Raw genomic sequence first — 18,571 nt, 5'->3', positions numbered from 1 at the left:
AACTCTATATTTTAACTGGAAAAGTTGGTGGGTCGTCTTATACGCCCAGTCGTCTTATACAACGGTATATACGGTAATAATAAATTATTATGTATTTAAATAGTGCTGACATAGTAGCCATTTTACAGTGTATATATAATATTTCACAAATGACAACATCCTTTGGTGTCTGCACCAATGCAGACAATGCCATGTAGTAACAAGTGGGTAGAGAGAGTGTGTGTGTGTGTGTGTGTGTGTGTGTGTGTGTGTGTGTGTGTGTGTGTGTGTGTGTGTGTGTGTGTGTGTGTGTTTGCAGTGGGGGGGACTTGATCACTGAGACTTCACTGATTCTCTCAGCAAAGAGGGACCCATTTTAAAACAATGTCACACTAAATGCAGCCTGACATTTAACACATTTATTAATCCTAAAGACCATATCTAAAGCAAAGGATCGCTTAAAAAGAAACCGTGATCAAGAATTGAACTTCATCCCAATCAGTAGCTGATACCCCCTTTTCCATGAGAAATCTTTTCCTTTTCACAAACGGATTATTAGGGGGCTCTGTATGGCTAATATTGTGGTGAAAACCCTCAAACAGTGGGATGTCAGGACCATGGTCCTGACAGTTTCCTGTCTGGGAACCTAATTGCATTGTGGGAAATTACAGCTGTGTACAGCTGGGTATAACTGCCAAAAAAGCAAGCAGCATCTCTTTCCACTGACATCACCTGCCAGCAGTAAAATTGCCACCATGTGGTAAATGTCAGAATTAAATGATGAAGAGGAAAGATTTTCCAATGGGAAAATACTGACTAAATAATTTATACATAATTGTTGTAAAAATAAAGCACTTTTTTATTACATTATTTTCACTGGAGTTTATATTTAACTGCATACTGCATGAAGGTAACAGTTAACAAAAGTGTATGAAATCTTTCCACTAAACGCCATACTTGCCTTTTCTCAGAAAACCTGGGCTAGTTGCAGTTTACTACTTCTATCTTTCTCATCAACCATAAGTCATTCACATCACCCCGTTCAAAAACTCTCAAAGAGACAATATGTAGCACATTTTCATTTTTCCGTTGGCACTCATCATCGCTTTCTCTGAATTCATCCTGCGAAAGCTTGTCATCTATATATACTGAGGACACCGGGCCTCTAAAGTAGTTACATGATCAATTGTAGCAGTTTGTTTCTCGCCAACTTAACATCATAAATCTGAAAATGTGAAACGTGTTGCAGCATCTAATATAAACACTGTATTGAGTTTCATGGCATAGCTCTAGCTATGGTAGCGGGAAAAGACAACCCATCCAATCAAGCAATCAAAATGTGTCCTTGATAGGCTGTATGCAGGCATAAACACTTTCAACACATTTCACTTTCTGATGTGACAAGCTACATTTTAGTCTTTCTATGGCTTTTTATATTCAAAGCAACTTTGTTTATTTTTACAAAATGTAATAATATTCAGAACAATCGGTATACAAATATAAAAAAATATATAAAAATAAATAAAAATAAGATGGGTCTATGTGGTAAAATCAAAGGTATTGGAACATTCACTTTAAGTATATGTACATAAGGTGGTACAAACTCTAAGGTAAATGGTTAGGGGAGGGGGTTTGGGAGGGGATGGGGGGGGGGGGGTTATGGTGGGATGAAGATCAGCTGCTGTCTGTGGGATAGTCATTGGATTTTAAGTACTTACTTTTTGTGCCAAATCCCGCTATTATGCGTGCATCCTTGACACACTATTGAATTCTCTTATTGGACAAATACTTCTGAGTCGGAAGCATTGGCCCAAGCACGGGCTGCTGTATTCTGAGGTAAACCTCCACATTCTCTGATTGGTCCAATACTACTGAGTATTTATGAATCTTGTAATTAGCCTAAAATTTCAGATCTTAGGCTAATCACAACACTGGAAATTTGGAAATACTGGTAGAATTGCTGTATTTACTGCAGAAATCGGAATACCATGGAAATTTTAGACCAATCACAAGACTTGGACACTATTGAGTTTTACCAAGTCTTGAGATTAGTCTAAAATTTCCACGGTATTGTGAATTCCACTAACAAATTCTGCAACCTGTGATTGGTCCAATGCTTTTGAGCTCTGTGATTAACCACTTGATGATCACGGTGCTAACCCCCCTAAAGACCAGGCCATTTTTTGCTCTACTGGGCTGTTTTCAGCCTCCTGCACAGCCCAGCTATGGAGCCCAGTGATCGGACTCATCTCCTTTTTTTGTCCCTAAGGGGACATGCCGCCGGAGGGGTCTGATCGCTGCGGCCGTTTGTTTATTTTTTTCCCCGGCCTCTATGAGGCTATCTCTCCCTCCCTCCCTTTCCCTCCTCCCCTCCGTCAGCAGAATTGGAACAGGACGGCGATCCGTCCTGTTCCACCTCTCATAGGCATCAGCCTATGAGAGGATGGCACTCCCCGCCCAATCAGAGGCCGGCGATCGCCGATCTCGTACAGCGCTGCCGGAGACTGCAGCGCTGTACAGTTGTAAACAAAGGGGATTTTTTTCCCCTTTCGTTTACAAACAGCCTGCTAGCCACGATCGGCGGCCAGCAGGCTAATCACGGAACTCCGTTCCGTGAAGTTGCAGGGAACAATCGCGCATGCGTGCGGCGGTTCCCTGTGAAACTGCAGCCCCAGGACTTGATGCCAATTGGCGTTAGGCGGTCCTGGGGCTGCCACCGCGGTCACGCCCATTGGCATGAGGCAGTCTTTAAGTAGTTAAGCTATAATTTCTGAGTTGCTACGATACTGATTTCTGAGACCGATTTCTGATTACTACTGCGGTAAGCCCATTTCCGATCGGACACTCTGAAATTGGTATTCCACAGAAATGTTTTAACTATCTCTAGTAAAAATCACAATCATTCCCACATTCTAGCGGTCCTGAGAGCTGCCCTCGCATTGTTATATCCAGTTCTCCTATTCAGTGAGTAAAATTAGCTGTGCTTTGTATTACTGTATAATGAATTGAGCTAAATTTGCCCACAGAGGCTCTTAAGTTTTCTCCTAGGACATCATTTTTCATCTTCTGTTTAAAATAACTTTTCAGCACTGTGCCATTGAAAAAGTACCAAAAAGAGTATTTTCCTCCTTGCTGGTGGCTTAAAAGGCATTTTATCAATAAGGTGAGAAAATATCACCTAGGAGAAAACGTAGGAGAAAAAGTGAATTGAATATTGGTCAGAGACTCTCTGCTGTGTTTTAAGATGGCCGAAAAGCTGTAGATTTGGCGGCAAATCGACCATCTGATTCGATAATTATCAAATCGGATGAAAATCAGTGCCACCAAAAGTATTTCTGATAGACGATATTGGGCCAAAATTGGTCGCATGTATTGAGCCACATGCTGGAAAATCTTTGGCCGACATGCTTGATCAGGTGCGTGGTGGTGACAACATGCAATAATCGCAAATGACGAATGCAATGGAAACCCCCGACCACTATCCCCTCTACCCCCACCTCGGCATGCCCCAGCATTAATACTTTATCTGTATCTGCACTCCTCTTCTGGATTTGCGCCCCACGTGGTTCCTGATGCATTGCACGTGGGGCCTTTGGGTGACATCACACATGTGCCCTTCGTGCAGTATGCTGGCAATCACATGGGGTGTGAATGTTGGATATGCAGGGACACTGCAGGTGGTTTGCAACTGAACTATAAGCATATATAGTCATCCTAGCAAAGAGGCAAAAGGCAATTTATTGACAAGATTAAAAATATTACCTAGGAGAAAACTCAGGTGAAAAATAGAAGTGCATATGGACCCTGGAGTGATATGACTATAGAGGCTGACATATTTATTTTCTTTTAAACACTGCAGATTGCCAGGCTGTCCTGCTAATCCTCCTCCTTGAATACGTTTTAGCTATAGACCCTGAACAAGCACGCAGGTCAGGTGTTCTGACTGAAGACTGACTAGATTAGGTAAATGCTGGTTTCAGGTGTACAATTGAGTATGATTCAAATACTACTGCAGCCATAGAGATTAGCAGGACTGCCAGGCAACTGTTATTGTTTAAAAGGAAATAAATATGTCAGCCACTTCAGATTGCCTTTACTATAAGTCACATACAGACACTAGTATAATGCTGCTTTCTGCTACGACTCAGCAATGCAGCAAACTTATACAGATTATCTTATATTAACTTATATTAAATCTATAGCAAAATCAACAAACAAAAATTTGTACTCACTGATGTGTACAGGTAACCTTCTCCGTTCATTGCAATATATAACCCCGTTTTTACACCTTGGATTGCAACAACACGAAGACCCACTGGTATAAGGTTGAATAATGCTGTAAGATAAAGAGGATGTAGAAGTTAATCCTAGTCTACAGTAGAGAGACATATGCCTCACATTACTGATTTTACGCCTAAAATTAGAGGAGGGCTGACGCACTGGTAAAAGAACCCATTTAATTCTTAACCATTTTGGAACAGAACTATTGGAAATATACATTGTGTTTGTTGACGTTAGTTCCTGACACAACATCAATGCTTTCCTTGTTTCAATAGCAGTTATGTCAGGACTTTGATTTGGCCACTGTAAACATTTCTTCTGCTATAGCTACTGTATATAAGCTGATTTGTAGTTATGCACTTGCACACCTGAATATCATCCCATTAACTAAAACATCTGACTCCAATGCCCTCAATTAAAGTGTACCAGAGATGAAGGATAAAAGTAGTTTTATACATACCTGGGGCTTGCTCTGGCCCCCTTCACGCTGATCCGACACTCATTCACTCCCTGGTTCCTCCGCAATCTGGTCCGTAACTTCGTGAGCCAGGGGTTACTGCGCATGTGTGGCCCAGCCGCGCCCCTTCGTGCTCTTGACGCTAGGAAAGTTTTGCTCCTGCGCAGTACTAGTGCATAGGAGCAAAACACTCCCGTCCGCAGAAGCACAACGGGGGAGTGTGTGCGCCATACTGCATCTGTGCCGACTAGCCAAATTACTGGGTCACACTGCGGAGGACCCAAGCGGGAGCAGAGGACGGGGAGGGAGGGATCAGCGTAAAGGAGGCTTGAGGAAACCCCAGGTATTTATAAAACTTAGTTTATCCTTCGTTTCAGGAACACTTTAAATTCAACTAATACATAAACATAAAAACAAAAAATAACAAAAAAAAGATAATATATTAGGTCATATTTGTGGAAATTATTACACATTCAAAAGGTTTCACAAACTTTTCAGCTTTAATGTATGTGCTTATCTAGTCTATAAATATGTCATCCAGTGACTGACTAGGAAGCCATATTCAAATTACAAATTCCTAAAGCCTAAAGCCTAAAATTAATACTTTAAACATTTCTGCAGAGTTTTGCTGTAGGAGACACAATCCTGTAACAGACAGTCTGAGCTGGATCTAGAGTTGGGGATCATATGGCCAGTAATATAGGAAGAGGGGGACACAGGAAGGTTTTTCTAGTTACTCCCCTAATTGTATTAAAGGGACACTGTAGAGGGGTCAGCGGAAAATGAGTTGAAGTTACTCGGGGCTTCTAATGGTCCCCCACAGACATCCTGTGTTGGCGCAGCCACTCACCGATGCTCCGGCCCTGCCTCCGGTTCACTTCTGGAATTTCAGACTTTAAAGTCTGAAAACCACTGCGCCTGCGTTGCCGTGTCCTTGCTTCCCCTGATGTCACCAGGAGCGCACGGCGCAGGCACAGACCATACTGGGCCTGCGCAGTACGCTCCTGGTGACATCAGCGGGAGCGAGGACACGGCAACGCAGGCGCAGTGGTTTTCAGACTTTAAAGTCGGAAATTCCAGAAGTGAACCAGAGGCAGGGCCGGAGCATTGGGGAGTGGCTGCGAGGGCACAGGATGTCTGCGGGGGACCATTAGAAGCCCCGGGTAACTTCAACTCATTTTCCGCCGACCCTCTACAGTGTCCCTTTCATGCACTTTCCACACTCTTCCTATATTCTTAAAGTACAAATTATGCCTAAATATTCTTTTTCTATATATTTTTTTTTTGTAGCATGAGTAATGAGTAGAAATGTAAAACACTTGTGGTCTTTGGTCTGTCCATTCTAAAGATTCCCTTCACTTCCTCTTCAAGTCATAAAGGGTAACTTCTAAACAGGAAGTGATGCTAAATCACAGGCTCATGCACAACAAGAGAAATACGTCTTTTATTAGAGTGGGGAAGCTGTAGAACTTGTCAGATATGTATTCTTTGCCTGTGTTGAGAGAAGGATGTTTCCCACATCTCCTGTTCAGGCAATTTAGGATACCTCAATTTAGGATTCACTGTTATGGGAAATATTTTGAAGGGTGAACGGGTAGCAATAAGAATAAGATGCAAGCACTTCCTCACAGGGATCAAACTTTAAGAACATAACAAGAGAATTCCAAAAGTAGTCTGGGTGAAAAAGATGTGATAGACTCATGTGCAACTATTGGACTGTCACAATGGTTTACAAAGTATTAAAGCAGACGAAAATAATAGCCTGCCTCATAAAAAAAAGAAATAAAAAAAATCATCACCAAAGCTCCAGCAATGAGGTTGCTTGTCATCTTCTGGCTATATCACCAGGTGCTCTAGAGGGAGCTGACAGTTCAATTCAGTGGTCTAGTCTCCCAAAGTGCATTCTTGGAGGGAATGTGGCAAATGTACCGATCAGGAGTTAGATGCAAGTGGTTGCACATCATTGTGGCACCTGGTGCAGGAAGTTGTCGAAATGCTGGATTGTAAGAGGCGCAATAGCATTCAGTGTTGGGCTACGGAAGGATGCATTATGGCCTCCAGACAAGGTTTGGGAGATGGGTTACTTTCTATTATGTTAGGCAGGAGTAAAAAAAAAAAAAAAAACTGAACTTGGTTTCCAAGCCACACACTGAATCTACCTGAAAATGTTACCTATGTTAGTTAAAAACCAAAGATTATTACAATCGCACTAATGAGAATCTCTTGTTGTAGATACTCTAGGCAGATGTCACTAGACGTAGAGAAAATGCTTGAACAGGATACAAAATTATTTACACCTGGTAATCTCCACACTCAAATAAAATACTATGGAGGGTTAATTTCACTTAGTAAAGACGTGAATCAATAAAAGGCTTATATTTTATTTTATCTGTTTTTTACACCATTTGCGTTCAGGCCCCAAGAGCTTAATTAAACTGTAATTAAACTTTTCTGGATCCTGATTTAGGATTTGTTGCAGGCATACTGTAAAACTAAAGGGCTGGAGGAAAAGCACCTGACAGCAAATCATTACCATGTACTGTAGGCTTGACCTTTCAAAACTTGATAGAAGAACAGCGCATATAGCAATAGTATTTCTATACTATTTCTTTAGATCAGTGGTCCTCAAACTAAAGCCCGTGGGCCGAATGTGGCCCCCTGAGGCTTTTTTACCAGCCCCCCCATACACAAAATGTATTACTTACAGATGCGGTCAGCTACCTCTTTAAATATTGTTGGTACGCATGTAGAATAGCAGTGCTGGCACCACCCATGCACATGGAAGCCAGAAAACCTTAATTTGCTGGTTTCCAATCAAATTCCACATCAGGTGACGCTGCTGTCCAATTGGACCGCAGGTTGTCACCTGGGTATACTTCACTGTCTGGCCCACAAAGACTTCTACATCATTTTATGTATACTCCGGCCCCCCAGCAGTCTGAAGTCTGTTGACCCGGCCCTCGACCCAAAATGTTTGAGGACCCCTGCTTTAGATAAATACTACCTGCCTCTTAAACTAACATCAGTATAGAGGATCAACTGTGTCTGTATTAGTGATGGGCCGAACCTCCGATTTAAGGTTCGCGAACCCTGTTCGCGAACTGCCGCGGAAGGTTCGGTTCGCAGGAACTTCTGCGAACCGCAATAGACTTCAATGGGGAGGCGAACTTTGAAAACTAGAAACATTTCTGCTGGCCAGAAAAGTGATGGAAAAGATGTTTCAAGGTGTCTAACACCTAAGATCTTTCAGTGACTACAAGAGGGGACATTTTTTTTCAAAAATACCTTATAGTTTTTGAGAAAATCAATTTTAAAGTAACTCCTTCTGACCGTGGGAAAATTAAGCGCCCGCCGACTTTAGCAGTTAATAGCAAAGCCGCTTTAAAAGCTAGAAACAACAAACTTGCAGAAAATGTTAATGAGAACAGTGGGAATAAAAGGAAAACATTTTTTTTCAAAAAGAACTTATAGTTTTTGAGAAAATCAATTTTAAAGTTTCAATGTAAATTCTCCTTCTGACCGTGGGAAAATATACCCCCGCCGACTTTAATGGTTAATTGCAAAGCCCCTTTAAAAGCTAGCAACACCAAAATTACTGGGAATGTTAATAAGAACAGTGGGAACAAGAGGAAACTTTTTTTTTCAAAAAGACCTTATAGTTTTTGAGAAAATCGATTTTAAAGTAAAAAAAAAAGAGTCGATTCATAAAAAAAGAACCGATTCATTAAAAAGATCCGGCTCATTCAGGAGCCGTTAGTATAGCAGAGAATGCGTCCTCAGAAGGACGTGAAGCTGCTGGCTCCCGCTGCTGTCTCTCCCCACCTGCCTGCACCTGTCAACCCCCACCTAGGCTGGCACCCAGTGCACCCATGGGTGCACTGGGTGCCAGCCTAGGTGGCAGTTGACAGGTGCAGGCAGGCAGGTGGGGAGAGACAGCGGGAGCTAGCAGCTATGCGTCCAAAAGGACTTTTGGACGCATTCTCTGCTATGTGGGTGGGGGGCTTTGGAGATCTTCAATCAACTTAATAGAAGATCGCAACATAAGAGGATACAGTTCGTTGGATCATTTACCGAGGATATTGCCGTGGGAAATTTTTTTTAAAGGTACAGGTAAGTATTTCTGGTTAATTAAGAAAATTAAAGGACTTTTTTCGTGGTTGTGTTTTTATTTTATTTAACCCTTTGTGGAAATGGGTAAGGGGTAATTTGTACCTCTATACTCATTTCTCCTGGGAGGGGGTGGGCATCGGGGGTCCCCTTCTTTAAGGGGACTCCCAGATGCCACCATGAACCCCCCCAGGGAGTCGTCGCCCCCACCTCCTCCTGGGGCACCGGAGGTGGGGAAGAGCCCCTTGTCCATGGATTAGACAAGGGCTTCGGGGGGGGGAAGGGGAAGGCTTGGCTGCCGATCCCCCCCGGAGCCCCCTATACCATGGACCATGCGGGCTGGTATAGCTCAGGGTGCGAAGCCCCAGTCGGCCGGGGCTCCGCATTCTGGCTATCCCAGCCTGCATGGGGACAAGGGGTTACAGAGGCTCGGGAGGGGGGACCCCACATTTTTTTTCATTTATTTCCCACACTCAGCACATAAAAATAATAATAAAAAATAAATATATATATATATATATATATATATATATATATATATATATTTTTTTTTTTATTTTTTTTATTATTATTATTTTTATGTGCTGAGTGTGGGAAATAAATGAAAAAAAAATGACGTGGGGTCCCCGCTCCTGAGCCTTGTCCCCGGCCGACTGGGGCTTCGCACCCTGAGCTATACCAGCCCGCATGGTCCATGGTATGGGGGGGCTCCGGGGGGGGAGGGGCAGCCAAGCCTTCCCCTTACCCCCACCCCGGAGCCCTTGTCCAATCCATGGACAAGGGGCTCTTCCCCACCTCCGGTGCCCCAGGAGGAGGTGGGGGCGACGACTCCCTGGGGGGGGATTCATGGTGGCATCTAGGAGTCCCCTTTAAGAAGGGGACCCCAGATGCCCACCCCCCTCCCAGGAGAAATTAGTATAGGGGTACAAAGTACCCTTTACCCATTTCTACAAAGGGTTAAATGAAATAAAAACACAACCACGAGAAAAGTATTTTATTATTCTAAATTAACCATAAATACTTATCTGTACCTTTAAAAAAGTTTTCCCATGCCAATATTCACGGTAAACGATCCAACGAACTGTATCCTCTTATGTTGCGATCTTCAATTAAGTTGATTGAAGATCTCCGACGCCTTCCACATAGCAGAGAATGCCTCCTTTTGGACGCATAGCTGCCGGCTCCTGCTGTCTTTCCCCACCTCCTCACCTGTCACTCTCACCTAGCCTGGCACCCATGGGTGCGCTGGGTGCCAGGCTAGGTGAGGGTGACAGGTGCAGGCAGGTGGGGAGAGACAGCAGCGAGCCGGCAGCTTCATGTCCTGCTCAGGACGCATTCTCTGCTATACTAACGGTTCTTGAATCATCCGGTTCTTTTTAATGAATCGGTTCTTTTTTATGAATCGGCTCATTTTACTTTGAAACTTTAAAATTGATTTTCTCAAAAAGTATAAGGTCTTTTTGAAAAAATATTTTTTCCTCTTGTTCCCACTATTCCACTTAACATTCCCAACAATTTTGGTGTTTCTACCATGTAAGGGGACTTTGCTATTAGCCGTTAAAGTTGGCGGCCATTAAAGTCTATGGGCGAACCGAACTTTGAAAAAAAGTTCCCGGTTCTCTGTGAACGCGAACCACCAAAGTTCGCCTGGAACTGTTCAGCCCATCTCTAGTCTGTATGGGGTGCAAGACACCAATGGAATGGATGATTCCATTTAGTTTTACTTTTGACCTATTTGTGAGAGCAGTCAGCACTACTGAGGATAGTATGGATGCACATTATGCAGCCTTAATGCTTGGTATGATTTTATGGAACCACTAATTAACCACAACCATCTGACTAACAACGTGAAGCTCCCCCATGTGCTTCCAAAACAGCGCTATACCCTATGCACTGGGGCATAAACATGCAGCATCACAAGGCCGATGCCATCATGAAATTGATGGGGAATGACCCTGTAGTAGTGTATGGGCTGCCAACAGACCTCTCTCTGATCAGATTTGATCAGAGAGAGATCAGTCTCTTGGTCTTGTCTGATGTATGAGCACCTTTAGAACACAACATCAGTGTTGAGATATTGCACAGCTAACTGAAAAAGCAAGCATTGCCCTTCACTGCTGGTAGTATCAGGTTCAATGAAGTCATAACAATCTACTGGAAAATGTGACACCAAGGTGAGTAAAGATAGCCTAGCAAGATAAGAAGATTAACTCTGAGGTGTAAACAACAGAGAATCAAAGCACCAGAATGTCAAGAATGTGAAAATCAAAAACAGAGAACTGAGACAGATGAAAGAGCCATGATGATAACAAGAAAAGAATGGCCAGATTAAAGGGAGTGCTTCAAATGCAGCAGAGAAAAAAAAACAAAAGATGGTAGGAAAACAAACAGCAAGGCTATGCAGTGTGACAACACTCCAAACAATCTTTACAGGTTTAAAGCTAGGTATAAAGCACGATTTTGTGAACCATTTTTTCCGTGACTGATTATTTTTGAGTGAGGAATGAGCTGCAATCGTGCGACGTAGGTATGTGCACTCAATCGAGCGTACAACACTTTTTGATGTGCAGCGATAACGGCTGTCACAGTGGATCGGATCTTTAAGATCCCCAATGACTCCCAGCAAAGTGCCATGATCATTTGAACTCTCATTTGTGCCCGTCGTGTGCTCCCGCAGGTTGGAAGTTGAATCAGGGAACACTCGTTCCTCTTGCTGTATGACTGAGCATTCCCTGATCCATCTAGCAGTGGGTATGGGGCTTTTACTTTTTTATTTAGAAGTAGATTTGCAATAGGTAGCATGTCTGAACAGACCAAGAGAGATGGATTGTAAACGTATTCTTTGCTCTATTCTAATGCTAGGCATAAACTATACAACTTGAGGTAGATCAGGTAAATTATATCCATTCTAGATGTTGGTCTACCACCCTGTACCGTTAGATATCAGACAAGATAACAGCGGAAATATTGTCTAAAACTGGCCATACACTTATACATTATCACCCAATGTGGCAAAACCGTTGATTCCTCTCCTATCGATATTGATTGAAAGATGAATTGATTTCTACCATACACAGCCTGTGTTATAGAATTTATGAGGGAATCAATTGAACCGCAGCGTTGCACTGCTCGGTGCATTGCAACGCTATGGGCAATCAAGCTACCACCACTCCTGCACTGCTCCTGATCAATCGAGATATTTGGTCTTGTCCAATTGATACTTCTGATCTTTGTTTGAAATTAGATCAACAAGAAATTTTGTGGGGAATCAATTCCCAGCAGCTTCAAATCGAACAGGAAAATCAATGTGCACATGGGTTCCTGAATTTTGATCTCCTTGCTGTAGCTTCTGGCTATGCATTGTCCCATGCAGCACAAAGCTGTGGGACACTGATCGGGAAAGAACAGGCACGTCCAATCAATATTTCATCTTCCATAGTAAATGCCATCATTTTAGTAGATTGGCAGTAGATTTGATGTTTACATTGAATCAAACCTCTAATCTGTTAAAAATATTGTGGAGTGTATGCCTATATTGACTCTATACCTGAGCAAAAGGGTTCAGCATCAATTTCAGATATCAATACAAACTTGTACGATTCACGTTTTTCCTGTTAGTAATGTAATATTTCCAGTGGGATTTTCAGGGCTGTCCATAATTTCTCAGTATTAATACAGTTAAGTAATACAAGAAATGATCAAAAACAATGCTGTCATAGCCTTTGTCTAACAGGGAGAGCTCAACTTGCTGACATGAATGCTACTGCTAGGAAATAATGAAAAACTTTAATAACAATGTGAAAAGCAGCAAGCTTCCTAGTCAGGAATCAACTTAATAATTCAAGGTCATTGTATTAGCAATTGCCAATTACTGACTGGTTGTGACGGATCTTTGCATCTATTACTTGTCTTTTCTCCTTGTGGTAAGGTCTAGCAAACTTTATCAACAAGGCAAAGATTCACAACGATAAAATTCAAAGCCAGATTAAATACTGAATAATTTCTTACTTTGGTATTGAAGATTATATCTGTTTTTTGACTAGTGTTCCGACACACAGGAATTCAGCAACACCAGCTAATGCTGAACTGAGATGTGACCAGACTTGTGAAGACAGAGCCATTCTCCTATAAATTGTAGCCTTCGGGATCTTTCCTTTAACTTGCTGGTCAGTAAGCCAACACAGATAAAAAAAACTTTTGACAAAATTACTTTGGCCAATTTGACAGAAAGAATTCAGAGTAAGCCAGTAATGGATGTGTTTCTCCAGACCTACTAATCAAAACCCTATGAAAAACTGCAGAATGATGCGTGTGCGGTCTTACTTCTGTGGGTACCGTTACAAAGAATCAACATCAACGAAATAACTGAAGTATTCTATACTAACCAATCATAAAACATATCTTAACTGATCTATGTACATTAGTGAAATCTGGTTGCTATGGGTTACTGCAGCTCATCTACTGATCACTGTAATTATGTTTGTTTATGAACTGTTATTAGTCTGTAGTCCATAGAATTACTGTTAAATTTGAATACCGAAGTGCTGTAATCAATGTGTTGGAAATTAAGAACAAAGTATGAGAGATCAGCCAAGTCCTTAAACTCTGCTCACCGAACAGTTCTCTATATTCTCTCCTGTAATTTGTTTTGCTGGTTTCACTTACTTTCTTGTATTTTTCGCAGTGAAGTTTTCTCGTGAATCAGTGAAGTAATTGAGGATGACAGCTTGGGAACTGGAGCATTGGAATCTCCCAGAATCCACGCTCCAGTTACTACACTAAAGATCTGTATCTCAGTAATTCTCAAGATATAAGCACCAGACTAAAATATGGAGGAGTTTAGCTCCTCTGACTTTAAACTTAGATATTTCTTTTCACCAAGGAAGAGACCTGACAACAAAAGTACTGAATCCAAAAGTAACAGAATCAACCATTCTTCTCTCTTCTATCAATTAATATATCAATTAATCATCTATCACCCTTCTATCATTCAATCCATCAATCGTCTATCACTCTTCAAGCTGCTCACAGTCATAAAAGAATTAAGATAAAATGGGGCCCAAGGCAAGGTACTAGACTTGGGCACCCCCTATAAGTCTTTTTGATAAGTTAAGGTAGGAAAGAAATTAGAGACGGTGATCAGAAATCAGAGATGGTGGCATCCTGGCCCTTGACGCCCAGTATGCCCCAGGCACATGCCTAGGTTGCTTTGTGGATGGTCCTATTCTGCTCACAGTTGATGAAAGATGAAGTCTGATAATTTAGGTGCTGCCATAGACTGCAATTTTATTGGCAGCTATAACAGCCCCTAGTATATAATTTACAAAAGTATAGTAATAGTCTACACACCAGGTGCAATCCAAGTTAGTTTTAGAAGTAGCTAGCTGGACGGTTAGTGTTAGGAGTAGGTAGAGGAAGAGGTAGTGTGAGAAGTAGGTTAAGTAAAGCGTTAGTAAAATATTGGTAGTATTGTCAATATTCTACTAGCGGCTTCACCTGGCGTCCTTTTCCTAAGTATGTTTCTGATTGGCCAATGAGGTTATCCTGCACGTTCAGCATTGTTACTGCTATGTACTGTTATGCATTCCACCTCTGTGTTTTTCTTTGTTACTAATTTCTGCTTTACAGACTCACATATAATGTCTGATGTGATTAAATAATTACATGAAAATGATACATAAACATTTTTTTTCCAGTTCTGATACTAAATTCACAACAATCATGTAGGTAGAAAGAATGCAGCATTTTTCTTTTTCATTCTAAATTTGGATAGTGTGGAAAGTTAGAGATGTTTGGGGGTTTTATTGCTGTCAGGTCTCCACTGAAAATGTTTCACTATCTGCCCCTGGAACCTCCATGGAGATTTGTGGCATTATTGTGAAAACTAGCAGTCTCAGGAACAGAAAATATGGTAAGGCACCATAATAAAATCTTGTCATGGATTCTAAATCTTCCCCACTCTACATAAATGCTATATTTGTTGCTGTCTCAGTCATCTCTGGAAGATTTCCCTATTTCCTGTGTAGACAGGAAGTGAGGCAATTCTTACAGATGGGGGACACAAAACACTTATAAAACAAAAAATAGTTTTAACACAATGTTAAATACGATAAATATTTTCCTGGAATTAAGTTTTAATATAAAAAGAGTATTTTAAAGTTGAAGTACAAGCAATAAGCTAAATAAACAGTTTAAGTACATGATATATGTGAACTGTATTATCCAGCCAAATGTTTATATATTTGTCAAACAATTCTGATTGTGACACTTCTAGAAATTCCAGGTTGACAACACAGACAACTCTTCAAACTTACTTTCCTTAAAGGGACTCCGAGCAGTGCAGAAACTATGGAAAGATGTATATAATTTTAAAGCTCTCTTTCTCCTCTTTCCAATGATATATAAACCGCCGCCCTATGCCTTTTAGTTTTCCCTATTTTCGCGATTGAAATTGCTGCTGCCGCGATTTCGATCGCGAAAATAGAGAAAACTAAAAGGCGTAGGGTGATGATTTAGGTAGGGCGACGACTTTTTCTGCTGAATGGAGCTGCTGACTTTGAGAAAAAGTCGCCCTGTGTAATACAATGTAACTATGGAAAGATGGATATCATTTAAGGGCCTGTACACACTGAAAAACGCAGGCAAAAACGCAAGCGCATGCGTTTTTAAAGTGCCTGTAGTTTTAAAAACGCATGCGCTTTTGCCTGCGTTTTTTGTGCGTTTGCGTTTTTCTTGTAATTGCTGATTGGCTAAAAAGAATCCTTTGTTTTTTTTCTAGTTTACATTTCAACAGGAATCAGGACATTGCAGAGTCTTCTGGGATACTGACTTCTGAAAAACGCAGGCAAAAACGCACGTTTTTAATGCGTTTTTCATGCGCTGCGCTTAAAAAAGCGCAGCAGGCACTGCGATTGCGTTTTTCTAAAAACGCATCGCACCAGTGTGTACAAGTCATCACGATTTTCATTCTTTTTCAAAAGACCTTGCGTTTTTAAAAACGCATGCGTTTTTAAAAACGCAACGCAAGCGCAGCAGTGTGTACAGGCCCTTAAAGCTCTCTTTCTCCTCTTTCTGACGTCACCTAAATCGTCGCCCTACGCCTTTTAGTTTTCTCTATTTTCGGCAATTTCAATCGCGAAAATAGCGAAAACTAAAAGGCGTAGGGCGGCGGTTTATATATCATTGAAAAGAGGAGAAAGAGAGCTTTAAAATGATATGCATCTTTCCATAGTTTCTGCACTGCTCGGAGTCCCTTTAATCGCAATTTAGTCAATGCAGACAGGTCATAGATAAACCCAGCATTCTGACTGGACTGTGAGGAGCAGCAAAAAACTGGTGGGATCATTAACCTAAACTCTCTTCCTGTGAACAAACCTCAGGGTTAGACTTAAAGCATTATTTATCTTTTATGATTCAGTCCGAGAACAGTTGTGTAGGAGAGTAATAAAAAGGAAGATTCAACCCTTAGCTTGACTAACTAACTTAACTTGAAACTGTATTTATATACAGTATGTATATTTATCTACAGTATAGAATTAAACTCTAAGCTTTATCTAAGACTATGAAACCATTTAATAACCTTATATAAGAGTTTATAAGAAGATGCACTGTACTATAAAGAATATCTTTGGGTTTTCCAGTATCCCAAGAGTTACTTAAAGCTATCCTCAAGGCCCACCAACAGTACATATTTTGCAGAAAACCACAAACATGCACAGGTGAGGTAGTGTCTCAGCAGAGCTGATCAACTACCTCTGTGGATTTCCACAAAACATGCACTGTTGGTGGGCCTTGTTGTGGACAGGGTTGGGGAACACTGACTTAAAGGACTGTCTACCTGTATGGATCTGTAATCTGTACCTCTTAGGATGGATAGCACTGTCTCTCCACCGTTAACATTTCTTATAGTGATGATGATCAAGAAAGCTACATATACTCCTATTACAGATCTTACACCTGTTTTAAAATGCTGGCATGTCACTGCCACTGTTTGCATTAAGAAATAAACTCTCAGTATCATGTATTCCTTCATACTATTTGATTTCTTGTGTGCTTTAAGAACTCCACAAGATGGAGGAAGGAAACATTATAGAAGCAAAAGTCACATTACATATAGCTACAGTACCAGATTTCTCACTTAGGGATCATTATACACTGTACTTTACTTTCAGAATAAGCACAGTGTAATTGACTATACTTTACATGCTTGAAATAGCATGCCAGGCTGCTTTTTATCCTTAAGAGTGCAAAGAAAATACCACTAATAACCATTGACTGCATAAAGTCTCCTATAACCACCTGAAACATGTACACAGTCTTTTTCTTTTCTTTGTTGTACCTTGGCACATATTGTCTACCTATTGCTGTAAACTATATTGTATAATGACACTGACTGAATGTCGTTACTCCCAATTGTATCATTGATTAACTGCTGTATTCCGCTGTTTGTATCAATGAGATGCATGCTTTCTCCTTTTCTTATATGCTTAATAAACCCTTTTTAGTAAAAAAAAAAAAAAAAAGTAAAGAGAAAGAAATAGCATGCCAGTATCTTAAAATGAGGTAAAATCAATAACGCAAGTACACAACATTATTGATCAGGGTCACAGATTTTAACATACACTTGTCTTGAGAGATCTGCATGGGCCAGCTATTGCCAACATGAAAAATACATGCAATGAAAATGTTAGTCACCTGACAATAATGTCAGAGCACCTGATTGGCACACTGCTTCCAGGATACTGATTAGCATCATAGCCAAACAACTGGCGCTCCTAAAAGGAGGATGGCAGCAGCCACCTCTATGTCTCTCTCATGAAAGGTGTACTGTACTTTAGGCAAAAACTAGAGCAGAAGAGACATAAGAGATTACATAAAAAAACAATAATTTGTAATATAAACGGCAAAACAGGAACAGACATCTGACCGTAAAGGCTGCACTTTTTTCTCCTCATGTTTGAATAAATCTGAGTATTTTCTGCTGCTAAACACAAGCCTTCTAGAGCCGCATAGGACAAACAGCATATGTAATCAATATTCTGGTGGCTTTTTTTCCCCATGGAGACAGGAGGAAGATGAGATGAGAAGAATGCTACTCACTAGAATTGCTGCTGTCATCCTTGGTTCCATCGAGAGTTCCATCTGGGTGCATTTGCAAGTAGTAGCCTTGCCTGCAATATAACCTGGTCACGATGCCCTTGAGCTGGGGATCTGGAATACAGACATATTGCGACATTAGTCTTAAAAATTTCCCATCAGTCAACGATGTTTCTCTTGTCTGTGCCCTAAATTGCACTGGCAAATTAAGGTTAGCCATAGCTAGTAAACTTAGTCTAACAAACTAACAGGACCAAAATACACATTCACTGAAAGCTGAACTTTCCAGTTCTGTGGCCTTTTCATATTCTGACCTCTTGACAAAAGAAGGCGGGGTGACCTAAACAGGTCCAGACTAGGTGTGCAGCATATGCAGGCATTTATATATACAGAAACACATACATACACAGTCACAAAAGGTTAGCTATTGTGAATTAATAACAGTGGCCTGTAAAACTCTTAACTGTTTGTTTTTCTTTTTTTTCCTTTAATATGTGACCCTGAATAACAGTGTGTATGGCTTGTGTTATCTGAAATTGTGGGATGTAAACTGTTTACATTTTTTTCTCTTGTTTTAAGGCATTACTACTATTTAACAACAATTACTTATAAAGCACCACCCACTAAAATTTCTCTTTTATTATTTATTTT

General features: G+C 40.9%; 1 protein-coding gene across 3 annotated transcripts in view; it reads right to left on the bottom strand.

Annotated features, from left to right (window-relative positions):
- FGF14 (fibroblast growth factor 14) overlaps positions 1-18,571 on the bottom strand; it is a 663,348-nt gene that overhangs the window by 168,112 nt on the left and 476,665 nt on the right. For all 3 annotated transcript variants that reach the window (XM_068267978.1, XM_068267980.1, XM_068267979.1), the window contains exons 2-3: positions 17,924-18,034; positions 4,212-4,315 (exon numbers count right to left, since the gene is read on the bottom strand). In XM_068267978.1, the coding sequence (XP_068124079.1) occupies positions 4,212-4,315; positions 17,924-18,034 (215 nt within the window). The remainder of the gene's footprint in view (positions 1-4,211; positions 4,316-17,923; positions 18,035-18,571) is intronic.

This window comes from Hyperolius riggenbachi, chromosome 2, assembly GCF_040937935.1.
Source record: "Hyperolius riggenbachi isolate aHypRig1 chromosome 2, aHypRig1.pri, whole genome shotgun sequence".
Classification (NCBI taxonomy): domain Eukaryota; kingdom Metazoa; phylum Chordata; class Amphibia; order Anura; family Hyperoliidae; genus Hyperolius; species Hyperolius riggenbachi.
This window is presented reverse-complemented; position numbering and strand designations above follow the sequence as displayed.